Source organism: Lissotriton vulgaris, chromosome 4_1 (assembly GCF_964263255.1).
Source record: "Lissotriton vulgaris chromosome 4_1, aLisVul1.2, whole genome shotgun sequence".
NCBI classification, from domain to species: Eukaryota; Metazoa; Chordata; class Amphibia; order Caudata; family Salamandridae; genus Lissotriton; species Lissotriton vulgaris.
Genome location: NC_141691.1, coordinates 1722354255 through 1722380039, shown reverse-complemented (window position 1 = coordinate 1722380039; position 25785 = coordinate 1722354255). Strand labels below are relative to the sequence as shown.

General features: G+C 45.3%; 1 protein-coding gene across 2 annotated transcripts in view; it reads left to right on the top strand.

Moving 5' to 3' along the window:
* The window catches only part of VIRMA (vir like m6A methyltransferase associated), an 811754-nt gene that overhangs the window by 102680 nt on the left and 683289 nt on the right, over nt 1–25785 (top strand). For both annotated transcript variants that reach the window (XM_086966010.1, XM_086966009.1), the window contains exons 5-6: nt 15593–15761; nt 24381–24470. In XM_086966010.1, coding sequence (XP_086822136.1) covers nt 15593–15761; nt 24381–24470 — 259 coding nt within the window. The remainder of the gene's footprint in view (nt 1–15592; nt 15762–24380; nt 24471–25785) is intronic.

The following is a 25785-nucleotide window of genomic DNA, read 5'->3' as shown; positions in this document are numbered from 1 at the left end:
CCTGCCCTGGTGCATGGACCAAGTACTTGGGTCCTTCCACTGCTCTCGTTTTTTGGACCTACTTTTTTGTGTGTGTCCATGCACTACTTATGAGTGCTTGTGTTTTCAGCCTGTTTAACATATGTTTCTACTTTTTCCTCCCACCCCTCTGGCTATGTCTGTTTCTTCACCGCTGTTCCTTATTTCGTCTGGCTATTTCACTTGCCCATTTCATCTTCCTCTATCCACTCTTGTGTGTTTCTTCCCCTCTCCCACCCAGCCCGCATCTAAAGATATCTGGTGTCACTCACTTCTGAAACAGTTATAAGACATATGCATTTTTGCGCTACGTTTGTTTGTTACATATGTATTCCTGTAGCCTAGTGTGTGATCATGTGTCAGGTCACAGCATCAGGAGAATGTCATCAATGTTAGTAAATGTGGTGTCACAATTTTCTTTTGTGTTATAGAGTGCGAACTGGACCCAAAGGTCCCGAGCGCTTTACATGAGCACCAGTTACATTGCACACATTCATTTTTGTGTAGGCATAGGAACATTAAGTGATTTGCCCAGAATCGCAGGATGTTGAGCTGATGCAGAGACTTGAACCTGGTTCCCGAACTCCAAAGGTGACATCCCCGGCTGTTACGCCACATCTTCCCCTTCCTGTCCGAAATACAAATAGTCTTCTTGTTACACTCTACATGCATCTATTTGCATGCTAAATACAGAAGGTTTCATATTTATCTAGATATTCTAGTTATTGATTGTACTGGAAACAATAAGATAATTTCTAGGTGCTGGTAGTTTTAGTTCACACCTACTTAAAAATATACCATGATGTGTGGTTTTAAATTGAAAAATACTGAAAAATAAATGTCATCAAAAAGTAGCACCACAGAAAAATAATTTACAACAGTTACCTTTTCTCTTCTCGTAAACATGTTAAGAAGTGGCATTAAGTTCTTCATTAGATATAATGGTATGTTTTCCAAAGTCACTGGAATTTACACTTGATTCACACTTTAAAGAATGCTCTCCTGTTATCCAGGCACGCATCCTCCCATTAGCCATTACCACCCACCCTCCCATTCACCAACCCCCACCTGATTGATAAAGGCAATATGTCCTGCCTGAAAGGTCCAACACATCAAAACCCTAACACGTAGGAAAATTGCCAGTACACCATACCCTGCATAACTGTTCTAGACCAACAACAGCATAATAGATTTAACTTGAGATATATACACACAAGCAGCGCCAGCACAAGACCTATCAGGGAAAAATTTGAAATGTAGGTTTTCTCTTTCCTATTAGACGCACTAGGTTATTTTTGCCAGTATTATGGAGATATGGAGCAGTGTCAGTGCCATAAACCCTACAGTGTATATGGGCACTTTACAAAATCTATCCGTCATCTTTAAGTTTTGGCAGAATCCTGAAACCTGTCATCAGTATTACTGAAGCGCTCATGCAGAAATTTCATCATAGGTTTGTACAAAATCAAAACCGTATAACCAAGCCAATCTGAAGTCAAAGATTCTTCAGTGACTGGCCATTCACTGTGGAAAGAATGAGAGACATAGTCAATACGTGAGATTAAGTCTCCAACAAAGCATCTTTCAAGGATTTACATGCATTAATTGTCTCCTGTCACAGGCTGGGAGACCCTGATAAAATGGTAAAGCAGCACTATTAAAACATACACATGTCCTGCAGACAGTTATGTGAATGAATTCTGAAATCTACTTTTGTTCGAAGATACTTGAGACTGCTGCATATTCTGTTTCTATAAAGCAGATAAGACATGTTTATTACTTTCTCCTTGCAATCAGCTGCATATATCTGAGCATCTACAATACGCTAGTACCCTCACGTGAAATAGTCATTGCTTCTTTTTTCTACCATGGACGATGCTCCATCAAAGCGAAAGAAATGTATTAAAACCATGCAACGCCTGTAATTTAGCTAATCCTGCATCATGAATGTGTTTATCGTATGAATCAAATTGGTACGTGAGGATTATACTTTCTGTCATTTAATGACAAAACACATGGTGTTAGATCAGGATTGGATTAGCTTTGAGAGAAGACTCCATTAGAACTGCTCACATAATTGCTTTCAAGACGGTACAAAAAGAACATTTGCAAGCTTGAACTCCACTATATATTATGGAGAAAGGTATGCTACTGACCTGGGCATCCTCTGAAGAAAACACCCCTGCCCATCATTAATTATCAGGAAAAATTTCCCTCTCCAGAAAGACAAATCATGGGAAACCATAGCCATAAATGCAGAAAGCGAAAGAGAACAGCATAAACCTAAACCCCTGTTTGCACATTACAGAAACGAAAATTTGAAGGATCACATTGTAAGATATCGCATGGAGCAACAGAAGCCTTACACCCAACTAACCATTGATGGCAGGACCCCTATAGTAGGCTATTTTAAATGTACATCATGTAAATCATGTGACTCAGTAATCAAAACTGCAAGGCTGGCCTTTCATAGATACTAGTAGAGTTTAAAAACTTTCACTAATTGCAAGACCAGAAACATCATATATCTATTGATCTGTCCATGCCAGCTGGTATATGTAGGTGAAACTTCACATACACTAGTCACACGAGTAACGGAGTATCACACTGCCATTCAAACAAAAAAAATGGCAGCTTCCCTTACAAAGCAATACCTAATGTAATCTCATAAACCAGTGGAGATCCAGTGGGTTATCCTAGAGAGGATAAATACGAAAGTAGCAACAAAGAGTTCCACAAGCGCCGTGAAGTACATTGGATCTTCACCATAGACACCTATACTAGAGGACTAAACAGGGAAATCCCATGGTACCAGGCGATTAAAAAATGTCTAATCTAGCACTATAGTTATAAATCATTTGCAACTTTTCAGCTTGCCTAAGTTCTTAGACCTTGGACCAGATCTACATATAAGATCAGTATGGTGCTTATTATCCTGTTTAGGAATCAGCCAATTATATCCATACTGCCATGGGTTTAAGCCACTGAAGGTACCACTTTTTAACACTTATGTGTAATACCTCGAAATTTTGCTCAGCCCTTTCATTATGGCTACTATTCAATTATTTATTTAATATACGTAGATGGTATACTAATTTTCACCCAAACGTGGTGCTATAAAGTACTTCTCACCATGGAGTATAGTCTTCTAATTATTTTATATATATTTTTATAAATCTTTTTATTAGTTTCAAAACAAAGAAAATAATAGACATATCAGGTGCCATACATTCAGACATAATAAAACGGCGAACCGATGTAGATACAGGATGGATACTAAGCAGTGAGGAAATGGCTGAGACGCCTACGCCAATGTATGAGAAACAGGATGTGCCACAGTACAATATACAATTCACATTAAGCGCAAGCTCCCAGAGTCTGCCCACCCATAAAATCAGGATAATAGGAGAAGCATGAGCACCAGATACTGGAAGCGCAACAAAGTCAGGATGTTCCACCAACTATACTTGTAAAAGGAAAGTGAAAGAGAGTGTGAAGGAAAAAAAAACATAAAAAAAAGAAGACAAAACAATAAATCCATCCCCCCACCCTGCACCCCTGCATATGGCTATCGCCTAACCCCAACTAGCAGTGTGCCTGTAGCCCCAACTAACTAAATGCTAAAAGTAGAAAAATGGAGGAGGGCATCTTCATACATGCCCCCGTTCTCCGCTCCCCCCAGCCAAAGCCAAGAATCCCCAGACTGCGGTATCGAAATCTATTAAGCTGCAAATACGTAGAGCTACAGGGGAAACTCCGAACACCGCCCCCACCTCCCGAACGCATCGTGGTTGCAAACCCCGTGTCCAGTAATACCCGATTGCAGACTCAATCACACAGTCTCATCCTTGACCCTTCCGATCAAACATGTGCGCCCCTTCCGTACAAACTGTTGCTTCCGCAGGATAGTCAATGCACAGAAAAGCTACAGCAAAGTTCCAACCGAAGCAGAGAGTGTTGAGAACTCTGCTAAGTCCAAAGACTCCCCACACCGTCATGGATTCCCAAAGTTGTTTTGTCCGCCATCTTAGCGGTGCCGATGTATAGGGGAGTGACGCAGTTCCAAACCAACAACAGTTCCCATTAAAAGTCTCCGGATAGGGAGCATCAGGTAGTCCTTCCATAGTCGGCAACGATCGTAGGCCTGACAATCCAATTGCGGCATCAGCTTGCTCTCAGCACCCAACACACTGTTCAAAGGCTCCAACGTCTCCCATACTACGGGGTCTGCTTCCTCCATCGAAGTGGCCATCTTGGGTATCTCGAGTCGTTTTGTTTCTTGTAGTGGACAAGGGTCCGGTCCCACCTGCCCAGTTCCAGACAAAAACTCTATAATTTTATGGATGCGGGCTTCAACGCAAACATGAAGTGACCTTCTGGCTGCCAACACCGTTCGTAGTGACTGGTCACTCTCAGTCCACTCCACAACGTCTCGCTCAGTTTCGGTCATATTCGCGTCCCCAGAGAGCCCAGTCTCCCCTGGGGGTAATAGGTGGATGCGGAACGGACGGCTTCAGAGGGGGACTTATCGTCGGGGACTATAACAATCCGAACTCAGCCACCGCCGGCGGAGATCCCAACCCAGCGAACACTGGTGGGACCTTAACCGGGCCAGGGATCCCCGTCCGCCGCTCCAATTGTACGTCGTCACCCCTCCTTCGATATTCACCAATTCAGCCAGCCATCGTCAACTTCGGTCCAAGGAAAAACATTTTTCACCTCGGTAGACCGGACCCTGTTGCACAACTACAGCCGATGTTGTTCAACTGAAACCCGGCAGGGCCAGTACTCGAGACCTCGGCTTCCAGGTTGGTCTAGGCCGCAAACTGCCACACGATGTATCTTTATCTACCAAACTGGTAGAAATCTCGGGATTGCACCGTTGAGCTCCAGTCCGGTTCATACACACGGAGGCAGGGCGCAAAAACAGGATAAATAACAGGATCTTCTGGCAGGAGTCGGAGGTCGGCGGAGCCGGGAGCTTACGCGGCCATCTTGTTTGCTGGCGTAGCTCCTCCCCCTAGTCTTCTATTTTGAACTAAACTAGAGACAGTCCTATAAAATATTTTATGCATACAGGTTTCTCTGTATTATTCTTCCAATATGGTGGCCATTTGGTGACCGTTGAGGCTCCGGAAGAGAAGCTGCGTACCACTATCTAGTAATCTCCTGTTCACGCGCTGATCATTTTGTCACATTGTACTTGACTAGAGGTGGCCCAATAATGGCTGCGCTAATACAGGTTTCTCCGTATTAGCCTCTCAACATGGTGGCCTCCTGGCGACCCTTGAGGCTCCGAAAGAAAACGTAGCAGCGGAGGAGTATGCAGTTCCTATGGGGGAGGGATGGAAATGACGAAGGCTGGGTTGGTCAACACCCCTGCTCTAAAGTAGAGATAGGGTGTCTTCCAATATGGGAAGTGGGGCCCTCACACACCTGGTTGGGTGTCATGCTTCATCATAGGGTTTGCTCCTTGTCAGGTCGGCGTTGCAATGCCTGATGGGCACCCTATGGGGGGGCTCTTCGGCAGAGATCTTTTTCACAAGCCATATGGGTGAAGTGCAGGTGAGGGGCCTAGTGGTGTAGGAGAGAGGGAAGGGAAGGGGGAGGGGGACGACCACATAGTGCTCAAGAGTTAGAGAGACCTGGAAAAAGAAGGAAAGTGCGAGAAACGTATATATAAAGTAAGGCAGAGAGGTCTAAAGAGAGAATGAGAGACAGACAGGGAACATTACCCGTGACGGAGAAAAGACAGATGTGGCTGCGCGCGTTCACGCACACATGCATACAGGCTAGAGGCCAGCGGCAGGCAGCACTTTGAAAATCCCCTTACTAAAAGTCGAGCAACACCGCATGCGCTGTTCTAGGCTCGACCTAGAAAGGGGGCTAATTTATTTTATTTTGTTTTACACATTAACCAAACGCAAAATCTTTGTGTGTGGCATAATGTGGGAAACTCATATGGACACCCAAAATTCACCTACAAAACGGATTTTCCTCTACCAGTAGGCTCCTGAAGCCACTATACCCGCAGATACCAGTGCCATGGGTTAAGATTGGAATACATTTCCTTTTGTAGGTTTCCTTTAGAGGAGCAGTTGGCTTTCTGTCTATTTTAGAAGTCAGATTAAAAAGAAACACAGCAGATTGAGTGAATTGCTGTTTTCTCATTGAAGGACAAGGGGCCAATGACCTTGAAGGGTCAGACGTTACCCACAGAGAAGGGAACTGCTTGATCTTTTCTTAGGGTTTACCCATGATGGATGGACAGCAGAACTTGAGGTTTTTTCAGCCACAACTCATAATAAATGTTTTGGGAAAATTGGTTTCTAAACTCAGTTGCTCCATGAAAACTTACAAAGGCGTCAAGGAGTGTTTTAAGGCCATTAAAGCTTCATGCTATAAGGACCGCATCGTCTTTGTACAGTAGGATGGGTAGCGACTTATTTTTGTGACTGTCATATCCCTCTCTTTCTTTTCTAAGGTTTCTTCAAGACCATTGATGGATTTATAAAAAAAACTGAATTGGAGCCAACGCTCTGCCACACACCACTTAGTACATTCCTCGTTCTCACCATATCTTATGAAGGCAAAAAGTTTTAAATGAATGGCAAACAGAAAATTCCAGGATTTGGTGGCAAGTTGGGAGAAGGCGCTCCCAATGAAATGGCAGCAACATATGGGAGGGATCTGTGCGAGTACGAGTCTAATTAGAGAGGAGGTTACTGGGTTGTTGGTGGAAGTGCAGGCGATGGTTCATGTAGGCAGATCCTTGTTCATGGAGGGCTTTGTACGTGTGGGTCTGGAGCTTGAAAAGGCATCTCTTCCAGACCAGGAGCCAGTGGATGTCTTTCAGGTATTAGGTGATGTGAGTTCTCGTGGGCAAGTTGAGGATCAGTCTGGTGGCTGCGTTCTGGATTGTCTGGAGTCTTTGCAGGAGTGCAGTGGTGGTGCCTACATAGAGTGCGTTGCAGTAGTCTAGTTGGCTGGTTATAAGGCCTGTGTAACCCTTTTCTTTGTGCTGATGGGGAGCCACTTGACGATTTTGCGGAGCGTGTGGAAGCAGGCTGAGGAGATGGCGTTGACCTGAAATTTCATGGATCGTTCGCTGTCGAGGATGATGGTGAGGTTGAAGGCGTGGTCTTTTGATGTGGGGTTGGGTCTGAGTTCCGACAGCACCCATGAGTCGTTCCAGAGGGCGGCGTGTTTGCTGAGGATCAGAACTTCAGTCTAGTCCTTGTTGAGTTTCAGGCAATTGTCCTTCATCCAGGCTGAGGCGTTATTCATGCAGTTGTGGAAGTTGGTCTTTGTCGAGGTGGAGGTTGGCTGAGAGCGAGAGAACAAACTGGGTGTTGTCAGCATAGGAGATGATGTTGAGGTCTTGCAATCTGACGGTGTCTGCGAGTAGGAGTCATGTTGAAGAGGGTAGGACTGAGGGGTGAGCCTTGAAGGACACCGAAGATGGTGTTCTTGGCTTGCGATCTGAAGGGAGGAAAGCGCACTGCCTGGGTGCATCCCGTAAGAAAGGATGCCATCCATCTGAGTGCGTCGTCTGTGATACCAATCTGGCAAAGGCAATCATTGAAAGTGTGGTGAGAGACAGAGTCAAAGGCTGCGGAGAGGTCAAGCGAGATCAGGGCATGTGATTCTCCTCTGTCGAATAGGGTGCTAATGTCTTTTGTTGCTCTGATCAGAGCTGTCTTGGTGCTGTGGTTGGATCTGAATTCTGATTGGGAAGGGTCGAGTAGGTTGTTTCTCTTTAGGTGTTTGGTGAGTTGAAGGTTGATTGCTTTCTCCACCACTTTTGCAGGGAATGGGAGCAGTGAGATCGGACAGTAGTTCTGGAGCTCGCTGTGGTCTGCAGAGGGTTTTTTTTTGTTTTTTTTGGGAAAACCTTTATTGTTACTTCAAACGGTTACAAGTGTGGGCCTACAACCACCAGGGCCGGCCGCTAATCAGTTTCATCACAGTAAGTCAGTTATGACACGACTCGGCAGCCCGTGGATCGGAGGTACCATAGGTTCAGTTAAAACTTGTTATTGAGTGTACCATCTAAATTACAGGATTCAAAAGGCTCCATTTTATAATGTAAAAAATTAAAGGATCAGGTGCCATTCAATAACACAGAGTCGCATAAAGGGCGGGCAAAATAGTATGACATCCACAGTTAGAACGATCACAGTTAGAACAGTGACGCTAAAGCATATGATTCAGGATAAACAAGCATACAGTCACAGTTCGCACCAGTTAAGCGCCAGCCCATTGATACTGATAATACTGTAGAAAGTATAGGCACAGATAAAGAAAGATCAATAATAGACACAAGAGTGGACCCACCATGCTGACCCGAAAAATGAAGAGACGAAAGAAAAGGCAAAAGAAAGGAAGCGAAAGAGAAAAAAAGGCCATAGAAACAAATAAAGGCAAAACAAAAAATCCCCTCCCCCAACCCCCACCCTGCACCCCTGCAGATGACTACGGCCTACCCCCCCTAGCAGCGTGCCTGTCGCCCCAAATAACTGAAACCCAAAATATAGAGAGAACGAAGAGAAATAAAAGAGTAACTAAACCCGGACACTAAAAGTAGAAATGGAGGAGGGCACTGTCGTACACATTCCCGGTCTCTCCCCCCGCCTTAACAAAGAATCCCCCACAAAGCTGACGCAATTGAGCAAAACACAATAGAAGATTACACCGGAGGAAACTATAAACCCCGCCCGGTCTCCGTGAGCCTATTATAGCAAATCCCGTTACCGATTAAACCACAATAGTAAACCCAAAACAACAGTCTCAGCCTTGACCCCGTGGATCAAACTTGTTGACTCCCCCTGGCAAGTAGAACCCCATCCACAAATTGTCAAAATATAAATAGAAGTTGCAGAAATAAAGTCTGCTAGATGGAGAAAAGATGGCAAACCCCAAAGTACGTGGCCGGTTCCAACGGTGCCCCTCCCCGACTCCAAGGCCCGACACTGTCTCCTCTGCCATCTTGATGAACCAGCTGGGTAGGGGTGCGACACAATCCAATGCAGTTCAGTCTCTACCAAAAGTTTCCAGAGTGGGAACAGCAGTTAAATGTTCCACTGGTAGCGAAACCAAGGATTCCGACCATACAGTCGATACACAGATTGCAGCATGTTCGATCAGTTCCACTTCTGTAGGGGCAGGCACAGCTCCAAGCACAGGGTCTGAATGCACCGCTGGGATGTCTATCGAGAGTAGAGCTGGCCGTCGAGTCCCGTGCGATGACTCAGGGTCCGGTCCAGATTGCCTAATTCCGTCTGCTGCCGACATCAGTTTACAGACCCGGGCCTCCATAGTCACCTAAAGTGCCCCGAGGGCTGCCAGCACAGACCGCAGTGACGGGCCGCACTCAGCCCGCTCCGCCAGGTCTCGCAGGACATCAGGCATAGTGGTCCCCTCGGAGAGCCGCTCTCCCCGGGGGAAGATTAGGCGGAGCAGGGATAAACCGTGAGGGACAGATCGTCAACACGCGTTCGTGCGCGCCAAGTCCCCAACCCAAAGGCATCGGCGAGGCGAACACTAGGTCTCCGGGTCGGGGACCTCCGCCACACCGCCTCGGGCGTCACACGTCTCCTCACCTCCGTTACGAGACCAGGCAGCAAAGCAGTCCAAAAGATGTCGAAAGTTCCATGGACCGGACCCTGCCGCCCTCACCAGTCCGCTGTTGTTCAACTGGGACTCGGCAGGACCAGCACTCGAGACCCCGGCTTCCAGACTGGGTTAGGCCTCGAGTCAAACCTCGGCATTACTCCACTCCACAATGTCGGAAAAGGCTCGGGATTGCTCCATCAGACTGCAGATTAGTTCATAGACACGGATATGTGGCGGAAAATCAGGATAGATGACAGGATCTGCAAGCGAAAGACGGAGGTCGGCGGAGCCGGGAGACTAAGCGGCCATCTTGTTTGCTGTCGTAGCTCCTCCCCTGCAGAGGGTTTCTTGAGGAGGTGGGCTGACCTCCGCATGTTTTCAGACAACAGTAAAGATGGCTGTGGTTATTAAGGCATTGAGTATGGTAATGCGTTGGCGGCTAATACCGTCTCTTCTGAGTTTGAAAAGATGGTGGGGCATGGATCATTGGGTGCTCTCAAGTGGATGGAGTTTATAAGAATGGTTGTGTTCGATTTGCTGACTTGTTCCGATGCAGTGAGCAGATGGTCGTCGATTGGAAGTTGGAAGGTTGGGATCTAAGTTTTTGTACATCAGTGCTATCTTGCTGTGGAAGTGGTCGGCAAAGGTGTTGCAGAGTTTCTGTGTGGAGGAGAAAGAGTTTTTGGTATCTGACTGGCAGATGAGCTCTCTGACGATGGTGAAGTGTTCCTTGGCTTGGTTGGCACTGGTCTCAATCCGGTGGGTCAGGACCTTCTTTTTTGCGGCTTTGATCTGTCTGTATTAGTCTTTAAGGGCTGATTTGAAGTTGGCTTTGTCGGTGTTGCTCTTGCTGGTGCGCCATCTTCTTTCTAGTTGTTTGCATCTGCGTTTTGATGTGCTGAGTTCCGGGGTGTACCACTTGGTTTGTTTGGAGGGTCTGTGCTTTTTGTCTTGTTTGATGGGAATGACTCGGTCGGCGGTGCAGGTGATCCAGTCTTTTAATTTCTGTTCTGCCTGATACAGGTTGGTGGTGTCTTTAGGCATGTGTAGTGCTGAGGGCGTCGCTCCATTGTTAGAGTGACCTTGGACCAGCTGCGGAAGAGGGCGCTGTGTCGATTGGGGGCAATGCGGGCAGGTCCAGAGAGGGTAGAGTGTACAATGGAGTGGTCTGAACAGGTGATTTCTGAGGTGTGACTGTATTAGATTCTGTTACTGACATCAAGATGGGGTCCAGCCTGATGTTTTCAATGAACTAAGGTGTAATCATTTATAGAGCTACATCTCCTTCCTATGAATGTTGCTTCATTGGAATCAGGGGTGCCTATCAGATCTAAACCGTTGCATAGATCCCAAGCCAGCAAATGTGTGTACAAAGGATTATCCTCAAGGTCCTAGATCTGAGCATTTGCCACAGAATAGTCACGACTAAAAGGGTTAGGTAATGTTAATACAGTTACAGCTCCTACTAGTACCAAATTAAAACCCTTGCCCACACCAAAATATCTGTTAACCAAACCATCTATAAGGTCAAAAAGATGATCATTAGTTAATATTGCTCATAACAGAAAAAGGATCCTCATAAAAGTTCATCAAAATCAGACCAAAGTTATCTAACCACTTTAAGGAGAAAGCTTGAATAGTCACGTTTTTAGCAACAATCGGTGAAATGGAGCATCCAATGGTTGCTTCCAACCAAGTCGTTAGATCTGCCCTTGCCCAGATGGATTAAACCCAGATCTTTTGACTGGGTGTGAGTGTTTGATTGATTCAGATGCTCCGTCCATCACCACCCCCTTTTGTACCGCTTTTGGCCGCCATAAGTGTGGCAGGGTATGCTCAGACGTGAGTCCCTTGCTCACTTTGCCACTGGATTCAAGCAAGCCGTTGTGAAGACGGCTGGAATGCCAGAAACTTGTCCTCCGAAGCTTGTTTCCGGTCCAGGGAAGACATGGCTTGGCAGTTCGGGCTGGACTGTTCCCATGAGGCACAGGGTCAGACTGATTTGCATATAGCCATGTCTGAACTGGGGTGGAAGAGTGGGCTAAAGAACGGTGATGGATTAAACCCAGATCTTTTGACTGGGTGTGAGTATTTGATTGATTCAGATGCTCCGTCCATCACCACCACCTTTTGTACCGCTTTTGGCCGCCATAAGTGTGGCAGGGTATGCTCAGACGTGAGTTCCTTGCTCACTTTGCCACTGGATTCAAGCAAGCCGGGCTGAAGGCGGCTGGAATGCCAGAAACCGGTCCTCGGAAGCTTGTTTCCGGTTCAGGGAAGACATGGCTTGGCAGTTCGGGCTGGACTGTTCCCATGAGGCACAGGTTCAGACTGATTTGCATATAGCCATGTGTGAACTAGGGTGGCAGAGTGGGCTAAAGAACGGTGATGGATTAAACCCAGATCTTTTGACTGGGTGTGAGTGTTTGATTGATTCAGATGCTCCGTCCATCACCACCCCCTTTTGTACCACTTTTGGCCGCCATAAGTGTGGCAGGGTATGCTCAGTCGTGAGTCCCTTGCTCACTTTGCCACTGGATTCAAGCAAGCCGTGCTGAAGACGTCTGGAATGCCAGAAACCGGTCCTCGGAAGCTTGTTTCCGGTCCAGGGAAGACATGGCTTGGCAGTTCGGGCTGGACTGTTCCCATGAGGCACAGGGTCAGACTGTTTTGCATATAGCCATGTCTGAACTGGGGTGGCAGAGTGGGCTAAAGAACAGTGATGGAGCTGAGGGCAGAAGGAAATGCTTGGGCTGTATGGCAAATAAATTAATCACAACATATAATATTGATGGCCCACGTTTCTTGTAACAAGACCATATCAAACAAAACAAATTCATATAGTCTACCTAGTTTTCCATACTTAATTTGGCGTTTACACGCTCTGTGTTATACTTAAAGGTTTAATTCGTGGACCATACTCAGTGTAGGGGTGGAGTCGATTGAGCTGACTAGCAGTTTAAATGGCTCCAACCTAATGAGTATCGGGGAACTCTCAGGCACATGATTATTAGGCGTAGGAGGGTTATGGTTGTTCACTCAATCTCAAACCTGAAAACTAAAAGATGTGATGCGGGGCTCAGGCCTTAGCTGTCAGTCGGTCTCAGTCATTCTCAGGTAGATCAAAACGAGAAACAATTGGCAGCTGGAAGTTGGGGAGCAGAAAGTGGAAAAATGGGGATGAGGAACTGAAACCTGCGTAGTTGGTTTGGGGTTTCTTAAGAAGAAGCCCCAGCGCAAAAGCTTTGCTGGTTCTGAACATATTGACCATGGGTAGGATTGATGAGCAAAGACTTTGGCTTTATGGGGGTATCTAAAATTGACAATAGCACAGTCACTATCAAAATGCTTCTTCAGGGGGGCCTCTCCCCCTGTTTGCATTATGCTGATCAGTTAGGGGCACATAGGTAGAATTACCGTTAGAAATCAAAGCTACCTTTTCCAAATGAGTGTCTGTGCTCTTGTTCAGTGAAGTTTGGTTTGACGGTGTAGTAGGGACTGAAGTAGGCGTGATCAGGGGTGGGGTCTCTTCAGCGGAAGAGCCCACCCCTGATTTGGCCACATCTGTTTCATTAATCCTCAGGCTCACAAAGAGGGGATGAAGGCTGTTTCCAAAAGGGAATTAAGCTTAACACATGGAGTTTCAATGAGGGTGCTCCACCACGTGAAGCTCTAGTATAGGTTGCCTGGTGCAGGTTCAGTCTGTTTCTCCTATGTCGTTGTACTTAGGCAAACGTCTTTGGTGCTTTACTGCTGGGCCTTTGCCCAGAGAAGCAGGTTGTACAGATGGAGCAGCATCTGAAGAAAAAGAAAAGTTTACAGGGACCCCTAAAGGGTCCTTGCCAGTGTTATGAACAATTGAGTGCCCTACTCTTCAATATTTATGTCATTGAACTCTCTTCTCTGATTAGATCATTCAGGTTTTCTCCCATTTCATAGGCAGACGGTACACATATTGTCATTGCGGCATCAAACAAAGTAGAATTTAATACTTCCTAGTTTCACGACTGTATGAGAGCAGTCGGTAACCAATGGGCAAGAATTGCCTTAAATTGAATTCGGAGAAAATCGAGGTCATTCTATTTGGCAACAAACCACAATTCTGGAGCCGTGCATGTTGGCCTACGGAGTTGGGAACTCTTCCCATCCCGGTCCAAAAAGTAAAACATCTGGGCATAGTTATCGATGAGAAATTGAATCTTAATAAACATATCTGCTCGGTCATCTCCTTTTAGAATCATTAAGAAGGTTCTCTCGCTCATTCACCTCACCTCCAGAAAAACAGTGATTTCCCTATTAATCCTTTCTAAATTAGACTACTGTAATGGCCTGTACGTTAAAGTTAACCAAACAGTACACAAGGAAATTACAAAGTATTCAAAACGTAGCATTGAAGATTATTCTCGACTTACCCATGTGTCATTCTGTCTCATCTTATATCAAAAATCAGCACTGGCTTACAGTGGCTAACCGGATCAAATTCAAGGCTCTGGGCCTTACTTACAAAACCTTACACGATTCCGGCCCCACCTACCTTAAACAATCCCTCTCCTGGTACATACCCAATCGAGATCTAAGATCCAAAAATGCATTAACGATCTTGCGCCCTAGATGTTGGAAACTCAAATGGGGGGGCAGTTGTTTCTCCTCTGAAGCGGCAGTGCTTTGAAATAACTTGCCGATAAATATGAAAGCAGCTCCCATGTTACTGAGTTTTAGGAAACTTGTCAAAACTTGGCTTTTTAATGCTTAGCCTCCTCTGCTAATTTTTTACACTGTAACTCCCTAAGTCAGCGCCAAGACACCCTTGGGTAATCGTGCGCTTTAGAAGTTTCCATAACATAACAACTGCCTCCACTGTAAGTGGGTGTTGCAGGGTTGGTGCAATCAGTAACTCCAGTGTATCTGTTGAGATAGAGGGACGTCTCTCTGAAAGCTCGACTTCCTTAGAGATGACGACCCGTAGCCCCCTCAAGTAAGCCATCTATTGTAGAATTGAGGCACTCTCTTTCAAGACATATTTTCTAACCTTTCGGGACTTCTTATTTGGAGTCTCCTTCATGCAAACCATAGTTAATTTTAATTAGCGTTCTTATTATGGTATATGCGCCAATCCCTTCACGATCTCTTTCCGTCTCCAAGCACAACTGTGATCTTAGTCTGCTCCAACCTCCTACTGTTTTCTTGTGAGGATGCTTGAACATTCAATTTAGGGCTCAATATAGAGTGAAACCGCTAATACTGAGGAGCCTTTTTCAGTAAGGGGACCCTCCTTTCTGACATCCCGAATTTTGTTTGTACTGCCTAATAATAATTCATGCATATGAATGTAACATTGAGTGCTGGAGATGAAAATATTTCTTATCTGTAACTTTAGTTAATTCCTAGTATCTGTCATAGATAGATGTGCAGTCCTCCCTCTTCTTACAAGGAGTCTGTGTTACATTAATTGCATACTCCCAGTGTGACATTTCAAAAGTGTTGTAGCCTCCAGGAGAAAAGTTTGGGCCTATTCATATCTTTGACTACATGGCAGGTCTTCTAATTGGGTAGATGGGCTACAAAGCATCAATGTATTCATGTGGTTCTTGATACTGCTTTGTTTAACATGGTACTGGGATTCCTCTCAGGATAATGGCGAATAACAAAAGCACTTACCCAGATATAAGAAAGTAACTTTTTCTTATTGCCTATAATATATTATGTGTTGGACCCATAGCTACATTAACACTGCTACTTTACAACTGTATTGTAGGAGGCTTTATACAAGCAGTAGTTTTGCTTCAGTCTTCATAGTACATATGATGGAAGTGATGGAAGTCGCATGTGGGCAGCCAAGTAAAGGAGAGATGGTGCAATTAGTTATATTTTTTCTCTCAGGTTACATTGAAGCTATATTTCTCCAAATTGCAAATTCACTGTTCATTGACCTCTTTGTATCCTCTTTTTTTGGTTGAAGGTCAACACAGATGGGCTGGTGTTGAAAGGCTGGTACAACTGCCTGACTCTAGCTGTTTACGGGTCTGTAGACCGTGTGGTAAAACATGAAAGGGAATCTCCACCGCCTCCGCCTCCACCGCCACCCCCACAACAGCAGCAGAACATCTTAAAAAGAACCCTGAAAAATGGTAATATTATATATGCTGTGTAAGATCCCTTTTGATCTTTTGATTTGTATTAACTGTAAGGTAATGGGAGTACAGAATTTCATAAACTTGAATCTTTTGTAGATGACCATCTATATTCTTCTAAATGCATCCCAGCCTGGATTTGCTCATTGGTGGTTAAATGTGTAAGTGAATGGTTGGTTGTAGCGGATCTGGGCACAGGCACTTCTTAACTGTTTGATAAAGTATGCATTCACCCCAGAACTAGTATCTCTCATTACTCTTGCATGTATGTTGTTGTATACAATGTGCGTGCCTTGCTTGTGTTGTGTTGTTGGTGTCCTGTGCAGACACTGATTGCAGCACAATATGGAGGCACCCCTTCAGGCTACCTTTTGTCTATAGGGCAACCTGCATAATTATTTCCCTCCTCAAGCCTAGTAGCCTGTTTGGGATTTGCCACACCAGTTCTCAGCTTGAAAGGAAATGACTAATACAAAACTGTTTGGTTTTCTGCACAATTCGGTTTACCTATCTGTCCAGAGACCTCTTACCCTACTCAGGATGTTTGTACTGTGCCTCCCCAAATGCATACCTCAGAACCATCTCATTTTTTATTGATTTGGGAGCTGTCTGGTAATAAGAGGGACCCTGATAAGAAGAATAAAGTGTCTCTTGAATCCACATGACCTGAAGTGGATGTGATAAAATTATCACGTGAAAGTAGCACACCTGGTGATCGGCACCAGTTTCCTACCAGGGCCCTTCAGAAGATTGGGTAGAATTGACAACCCAGATCCTTGTATTTGCTTTGGCTTTAAAAGAGCTTGCTCTGCAGCTTTCCTGATAACATATGTGTTTCCAGCACTTTGTGGTGTTGCCCTGTACTCCTTTTCCATGGGACGTGGAAGAATTCTGGGGAGGCCTCTCCCACAGAGATGTGAAGAATCCTGAGGAGCCTTTTTTGGAAGATTGGCAGCTGGCTTGCTATGGAGAGTGGGATTAGCCCTGATATGGAGGAATACAGCAAAGTGCAGCTGAACTGAAATTAAATCAGTGTGAATTAATACTTAAGTGGAAGAGCCTGCCACCTGAATCCAGTAAGCATCAGTGGCCTATTGTATCATCAAAGGCCGAGAGTTGGATGGGACCTTTAAAGAACTGTGCCTGTCTGTGAATCTGCATTGACCATTTTGCGAAATTCTTGATCACCCTTCCCTCGCCTTCAGAGGGCATGAAAGTTTTTGCCTTCATTTCTAGAACAGTGTGCGTCTCCTTTGGCCAAGGTTGGTGAACCTGATTCAGGAGCCAATTGACTATATAATGTAGTGTTCTGTTGATTTAAAGGAAAGGGCAGAAGTGGGGTCCTAATCCTTACCAGTATTTAGTCAGTAAATTTGGGATCCGCATTGTCCAGTGGTTCGAAGTCCTGTCATTGACTTTGCCGCTGCAAACCTTCAACGGAGACAAGACATTCACTGTATGACGGTAAATTTACTTTGCTACTACTGGACCACACCTTTGTGTGCACAGAGCCCGTTCCCAGCACCAGTCAGCAATGCTTTTCGAACTATGATATTTTGGACTTGCTATAGCTGGTACCACTAACCTGTGTATTGCCCCTATGAAAGAACACCAGATTCCTGGTTGCCCGTTATCTAAGAATTAGTACTTTGATGTTCAGGTGATTATTTTTAAGCAGAAGCCATCATGTTTGAGCACTTAAGAATCGCAGTTCTCATTTGGGCAGTGGATTTATTTATATATGTCTTTTTTTAGGTCTCAGCTGGCGAAAGCAGCGCACATGCGTTGGTCTCGTCATACGAGAGCTTCTTGGAATCAATAAAGATTCCAAAGCTCTCGAAGGCGAAGTTGAAGCCCCGCCCATCTTTTTGATTGGTTTGCGTCATCTTGCACGCAAAACGCTGGCTTCTCATTGTAAAGGAGGCTTCTTAGTCCCTCCTTGTTGCCACCTTGTCTTCTTTTGGCCATGCCCTCCGGGATTTAATCTTTTACCAGCGGTGTGACTCTTTTTTCCATTACTCCCTACACACTTTTTTTTTCTCTCTCAGCTTTGGCAAAGCCAGCCTCGTGTTTACTTTCACATCACGCTTTCACTTAAAGTGAAAGCGCGATGCGAAAGTAAACATGCGGCTGACTTTGCGGTACTGCGCTTATTTTACTTGTTTTAACGGTATGCAGGCTCAGATGTCACTGATACAGAATGCACTGGGCGTGCCAGAGAAGCGCACACAGTTCAACCTGATGTCAACGACAAACCTCGGCACAATAAGCACGTAGCACAGATGATGAGGTGGAAATACAGCCAGGACCTGGAGCACCAGCCGCTTGCCTGTGCAGGGACCTGGCCCAGCAGCAGCGTGCATTAATGGGAAGATGTAGAGCGCGTGCCGCCTCAGCCCCGCAGGGTTCAGTATGGGCACCAGTGGCGGGCTCCTAGTGTTTCTGTTCTGCTTTGTATCGGGCATCCCTCGGGCAGAACAGCAAGTGCTCCGAAATGGTAAGTTGGCCATCTCCCATCCTCTCCCCTGTGCCACATGCTTGCAGTGTCTCTGTTCTGTCCCGGGAGAGGTCCCCCCCTCACCAGGTGCTCACTTTGCTGGATTCAACTGTTCAGTAGTTTGTCTTTTGATGCAAGTGACCTAATTCTAATGTGTTGAAGGTTCCAGTAGTAGTTTGTGTTCGATGACCGCCCCAGAGGCAGTTTGTGCTTCTTGGTTGTATCAACAAAAGTTCGTGTTTGTTGGTGGCACCAGGAGCACATGTTGGTGGCACCAGCAGCACTTTCTAGTTTGTGGTTTGCAGTGACAGCAGTTTCTTGTAGCAAAGTCAGCAGTTTGATTTTGTTTGATATTGGCAACAGCAATTTGATTATATTTATGGTGGTAGCAGTAGTTTGTATTTCTTAGTGGCAACAACTCCATTCTGTTTGTGGATGGCACAGCAATCGTTCAGTCTTTGCTGGCTGCACCAGTTCCAGTCTATGATTGTTAATGGCATGATCAACCATTTGTGTTTGCTGTTTGCACAAGTAATGGTCTGTGTTTGCTGTTGGCATAGCAATCGTTCAATTTGTGTTTGCTGATGGCACAAGCACCTGTCTGTGTTTGTTGATGGCATAACGGTACAAAAAGGGGGTGGTGATGGACGGAGCATCTGAACCAATCAAACACTCACACCCAGTCAACAGATCTGGGTTTAATCCATCACCGTTCTTTAGCCCACTCTGCCACCCCAGTTCAGACATGGCCATATGCAAATCAGTCTGACCCTGTGCCTCATGGGAACAGTCCGGCCCGAACTGCCAAGCCATGCCTTCCCTGGACCGGAAACAAGCTTCCTGGGACCAGTTTCCAGCATTACAGCTGTCTTCAGCCAGGCTTGCTTGAATCCAGTGGCAAAGTGAGCAAGGGACTCACGTCTGAGCATATCCTGCCAACTTATGGCGAACAAAGCGGTACAAAAGGGGGTGGTGATGGACGGAGCATCTGAACCAATCAAACACTCACACCCAGTCAACAGATCTGGGTTTAATCCATCACCGTTCTTTAACACACTCTGCCACCCCAGTTCAGACTTGGCCATATGCAAATCAGTCTGCTTGGCAGTTCGGGCTGGACTGTTCCCATGAGGCACAGGGTCAAGACTGATTTGCATATGGCCATGTCTGAGCTGGGGTTGCTTGGTGAGCAAAATAATGATGGATTAAACCCAGATCTGTGACTGGGGGTGAATGTTTTGCCATTGTGCAACATTCCGTCCATCATCTTGTGTGTTTTGCTGTTGATGGCATAGCCATCGTTAAGTTTGTGTTTGCTGGTGGCACAAGCACCAGTCTGTGTTTGTTGATGGCATAGCCATCGTTCAGTTTGTGTTTGCTGATGGCACAAGCACCAGTCTGTGTTTGTTGATGGCATAGCCATCGTTCAGTTTGTGTTTGCTGATGGCACAAGCACCAGTCTGTGTTTGCTGATGGCATAACCAACGTTCAGTTTGTGTTTGTTGGTGGCACCAATGCCAGTCAGTGATTGTTGACGGCAGTCCATCTACAGTTTGTGATGTTGGTTGCAACAGCACCAGTCTGTTTGTCAATCGCATGACCATCAGTATGTGCTTGTTGATGCTATGCCCACTGTTTAGTTTGTGTTTGTTGATGGCTGAGGCAGCTGCATGTCTGTGTGTGCCACTGGTGGCTGTGTTTCATCAGTTGGTGAACCTGTGGATGACACTGTGTGCCTCTTTTATAAAGAAGCACAATACATAGGTGCATTCAAGCAAGGATCTTAAAGGGTTTGACCCCTACACCGGCACATCACAAACCATCACCCCGGTATGAGGTTGAGGCAAGCTTCCACACACTGCTCAGTGCAACCCTCCTTCTCACTTTATAAACCAGCTTTACAGTGCCATCCTGCCGAAAACAGACGGGTCTGGGCTCTGTGGGGAAGTGAGGTTTACAGGAACCGAATTAAATACATTTAGTTGTATCAGTTCGAAATTCACAATGAACTATAGGAAATCCGAGCCTCTGGTGTAGAGCCACATATCCATATCTAAATTTCGTTTATAACTTTATGGAAGATTGCTTCATCTTCTTGAAATAGTCAGGAATGCTCTGGACGCCACCTATGTCACCCCAGGACACACCACATGTCCCACCAACAGCTGGATTTCCCATACAGTGCTGCTGTGGCTCTTATATTTACTGTGAAATCGTAAGCATTTTGCCCCACTAGATCCCCCCCCTAAGCCTTGGCAGAGGCCTAAGAGGAGGTTTACACATCGACAGGCCCCGCCTCTGTAACCACTAGCACACCTCCGTGTACCATCGCTCCCTCTGCTCTGTGAGGTGTTTGGTAAAACACTCTTGCCGGTGCGATCCCCTATAAGACAGTGACAGTTCGGAATGAACCACCAGGAAGAGGTGAAGGGCCGCTTTCACCCCCTGCTTAGAGCGCCACACCTGACCTAGAGCAGGGGGCGTGGCCAGCTGACCTAGAGCCAGGGGGCGTGACCAGCTAGTCTACACAGCTAGAATGAAGGCCCGCGATTTGCCGCTTGACACTTCCTATGTGACGTTTGATCGGTCTCTTTACCCCCGTGAGTCTCAAAGTTTGATTTGTGAGAAGTACTTCGATTCAGCTTCAAGGGCGTTTTATGCACAATATTAGCACGCTAGGTTCCAGCCGGCAGAGCTAGGCACGCTCGGCTTGGACAGAGCCTGGGCTCTCTACCTTATGAAAAGTTACTGTATCTTGAGGTAATTTCTCGAACGGACATTCAAAACCAAGATGCTCATTCTACTGATTTTAGATGAGCAGTTTTTCACACAGTACCTAATGATAATATTTTTAAGTATATCCATCTTTGTAAGGCGATTGTGCTTTAGGTGTATTAGTTACCTAGGCGGGTAGTTTTGTTTGCATACTGTCCTCTTGGTGGTCCGTTTTGTATGTGGAGTCCTTGCACCCTCATAGTCTGTACAGTTGCTTGGATGAAGCCACAATACTCCGACTCTATCTGCTCACTTTATTAAGATAGCTTATATTTGTTTTTGTCACAGTAAAAAGAACTTGATGGGGACAAAAATCATTGACAGAGTAAGACGTTTCAGCATTGTGAATATGGTCGAGTGGTAAAATGTAACATGCTTGCATATTTATTTATTGTAATGCATCACTGTGTTAATGAAGTACACATGGAGTTATATTACATTTGTAAATATTTGTATTCCCGCTACGAATAAGTGGTATGTACTTGCGGATCGATTGGTGAGTGCTGGGGTTCATGTAGCCTATTTTCAGCCCCGGATGCAGGGCTTTAAGTGTGCCGGGTCATACTGGTGCTGAGCACGGGCAGTTCTAAAAAGCAGGCGCTGAAACGGTTCCCTATCGGACTCTCCCTTTCTAACCTCACCATCGGGGTGAAAAAAACCTTAACTCTGCAGCAGTACCCCCCTTCACAGTCTCATCATGTCAGAACGAAGCAATAGTTGTTGCTTATTTACCTTATGGAACTAACAACCATTGACTAAGACAATAGTCCTGGCTTGTTGTAGGTGTAATCTTACTTGTATTCTACAGGTGGATGCAAAGACTCTACACCGGAACCACAGCCAAACTACAGAAGAGACCCCAACGCATCCAGAACGCCTCTGCACGACTCATCCTGGACATCCACAGCCACCTCTCCGGACACCTGAGAGACCTGCACTGGCTCCCCGTCAACAAGAGAATCACGTTCCGACTCCTCACCCACGCACACAAGGCCCTCCACGACCTGGGCCCCAGGTACCTCAACAACCGCCTGACCTTCTACATTCCCACCCGCCAGCTTCATTCGACCAGCCACGCCTTTGCCGTCGTTCCACGCATCCGAAGAGCTACCATGGGAGGAAGATCCTTCTCCTACCTGGCAGCCAAGACATGGAACTCCCTCCCCATCCACCTCCGTCAGACCCAAGACCACCTCTTTTTCAGGAAGAAACTCAAGACCTCGCTGTTCGAGCAGTAGCAGACCTCCCCTCCCCCAAGCGCCTTGAGACCCTCCGGGTGAGTAGCGCGCTATATACATTTCTTGATTGATTGATTGAAAGAAAGAACCTGCAAAATACAAGTTGGGCGACACACTATGCTAAACACAGATGTTTTAGCTTATGTGTTTTTAAGCCACTCCCTTAATTACATTGGCCACGCCCCTTTGAGAGACTACACCCCCCCTCCAGTTTTTTCATCCAACGTAAAGCACTGCCTGGATGCTCCCAGTAACTCAATGTAGTTTACATGTTGAAAGCTTGACATGAGCAATAGTGCGGTGTGTATAGGATTATCTCCTAGATTATTTCGGGGATGTTCCAAATCGGGATCTTCACTACAATACCATTGTGAGTGTATTCTCAGTGTGCCCAGATCCTTACTAAGGTAATTAATCTAATCTATGTACTTCCTACAGGTCTTGAATATGTTGACTCCATTCTTTGGCGAATAATATGTAATTTGGCTTAAATGCTGCATCCGCAGATGGCATTCCTCAATGAACTTCTTCAGTATGTCTGAACACAATGCAAACATCGCTTCAACTCTCCTTTCTTTTTTTGTACCTAGCTCAAAATTAATTATTTTGGGCAGCTTATACTAACTTGTAAAGCAGTACATTTGATCTACTCTGCAGGATTCTGTTTTTGCTATCTATGAGGGTGTGTGGGGTGAAATAAGGAACGCATCACTTCTGCTGTACATGGCTCAGTTTATTCAGTTTTAAGGTCCCAACAACTGTGTTACTGAACTTTGTACAAGAGCAGAATCATATTTGCACCATTTTTACGTCAAAACTGTATATTTTAAAACAAAACCAGATTCGATATTACAAGACACCAGAACATACTATAATGTAATAGAATACAATCTCACATCTTTTGCTCTGTCTTCGGCTGACAGGGGTAACATGCTTACGTTGCCATTAAATTTAAAACAAGCATTGAAAATGCAATAGGTCTCGCCTTTTATTAAGTTAAAACCATTTTCTTTGCTATACAATAGCATTAGCAAAGCAGGTGGCTTTAACTTAATCAAAGGCGAGACCTATTGTATTTTCAATGCTGGTTTTATTTGGGAGATTTTCAGCTACCTGGACTGAGACAAATAGGCCATTGTGTCTCTTGAATGCAGGTATGGTTAAAAACAATGATAAAGGACCGACATATCATAGCACACTTGATGAATATGTTCACTGGCCTCCTAGATTGGGAAACATTCTCCACAAAAAGTCTCATTTCCAGAGCTTTGCAAGAACTACAGATGATTCTTCAGCTGTGTCTGAATCGGACAATTCTAACCATAGAATATGAAATATTTAATCATTACACATTTCTGTGTAAGTGGCATAAAACGTTTTGGGGACTTCTCGGAAGGCACTGTATCATTGGGGTCATCAATTTGCAGTCAGGGTTTTCCTAAAATGTTGTGTAATGAGTTTATCAGATTTTAGCAGGAACATATATCTTCATCTGGATAGGTTTTGTAAATGTCCAGTATGCCCCTATGTAGTGTTCGCTGATTGTTAGAGCATGTATGACAGCAGTGTTGGGAGAAGAGGGAGTATGTATTTCAGGTTTGGTACACTGGTACTTTACCAGGGTGGTTCTGATATTCCATACCAGATTATGGATTATCTGGCCTGTCATTGCAGGGTTCAGACTGTGAAATGGACAAGCTCACATTTTCTGAGTGACTCCATATCTCCTTGATTTTGAGATCCTCAAGTAATTCTAATCTTTGTTCTTAGCCAATCATCTCTGGTCCGATTTAAGATTAAGGAGTTGACCAGGTTGGGATTCTAGATTTTTCATTCAAAGTTGAAATTAGATAGTGTTTGATTTATGATACTGAGAGGAAACAAGTGTTGGAATGTGCCAGAGCCATCTCTACATTTTCAGTAACCAAGCTGCACGTTTGTTGATTTACTCTGTGATGTTCATTGGCTAGATGAGATACTCTGTGATGGCCTTAGGAAGCTGAAAATAAGCTAATATGATGGTATACTGTTTATATTGTGCAGAAACCCAGAGAATATTGTTTCATGAATGCAGTGACACAAATACTTTTATCACTTTATCCCCAGGTCAGAGCACTGTGCAGGAAGAAACTGGAAGAGCTCCAGGAGCAGCTGCAACTGCAACAACAAGCGCCTTTCCAAAAACTGTGATAAAAGGTAGGACAATGACTTCATCTGCAGTGGAAAAAGGTTTAGTGCATATGACAATACATGTAGCACTGACTGAAGATAAATGTTATCTTAAGTCTGTTCATCTGACACTGAATATATATTTAGCTATTTCTTGCTTTCCAAGTTGCACATTACATTCCTTTTTTGTTTTTAAAGTGTTTTTTGACTGGGGTTAGTTTGGTTTTCATCACTTTTCACTCCCCTAGAGGCCGTGATTGTGACTGATACCCAAGTCAATTTAATGATTGTTTTTGTGCTTAGAGGAGGTGTTTTCCTTTGTGGTACAGGAATTAATAGGGGAAGCACATGAGTTTGAGGGAGGCTCATTATTTCCATGTGTAGAGATGTTTTTTTTATGGTACTGAGGCTAGCAAGTGAACCAAATGAGGACTACAATTTAGAGAGACAAACTCTGTGAAGACAAACCCACAAAGACATCCCTCAATATCAAGAAAGGTCCATCCCATCAGACAAGACAACTGTGAGAAAGTGCCCTCTTTTTGCATGGTTGCCCTCACTTTTTGCTGAACTGCTGATGTACTTTGACTGAGTGTTTCCTGGGCTCCTGCCAAACAGGTACCCAATTGGCACTCTCTGGCTACAGGCCAGCCCCTGGTAAATGGTACTACAGGTACTCAGGGCACTGTGACCAGGGAAGGCCTCTAAGGGCTGCAGCACTTATTGTGCCACCCTTACAGGCCCTGTACCTTTACACACAAACACACTGCCTTTGCAGGCTGCGTGTTTTGGTGCAGAACAAAGTGAAGTCGACATGGCAAACATCCCTATGTACCATGCCTACAACCCACTGCCCTGACATAGATCAGCCACCCCTCTCTCTGGGTGCACGATATAAGTGGTGAGGTCCAGGTGCATGAGCCCGATACCCCTAAAGTGCCTAAGCCAATTCTTAAACATTGTAAGTGCAGTAATACCCTTAAGAGTGTATGGTGCTAGGAGTTTGTCATTATGAACTCCACAGTACCATAATGGCTTCAGCGAAAACTGGGAAGTTTGGTATCAAGCTTCTCAGCACATTAAACCCACACTGATGCCATTGTGGGATTTAATGTAAAATGCACTACAGAGGGCATCTTAGAAATGCCCCCTGAAACCTAAACCTACAATCCACGTCTTGTCTGAGAGGCTGCCTAGGCTGCCACATAGCAGACATGTTGCTGGACCCCTGGGTCAAGAGCTTGCTGCTCTCGGGGGTCTGAAACAATGCACATCCTGGTAGGAGGTGCCAAGCCTCCTCCCCCAGGATGGGCAGGGTCCACGAAGGGGAAGATTCACAGGC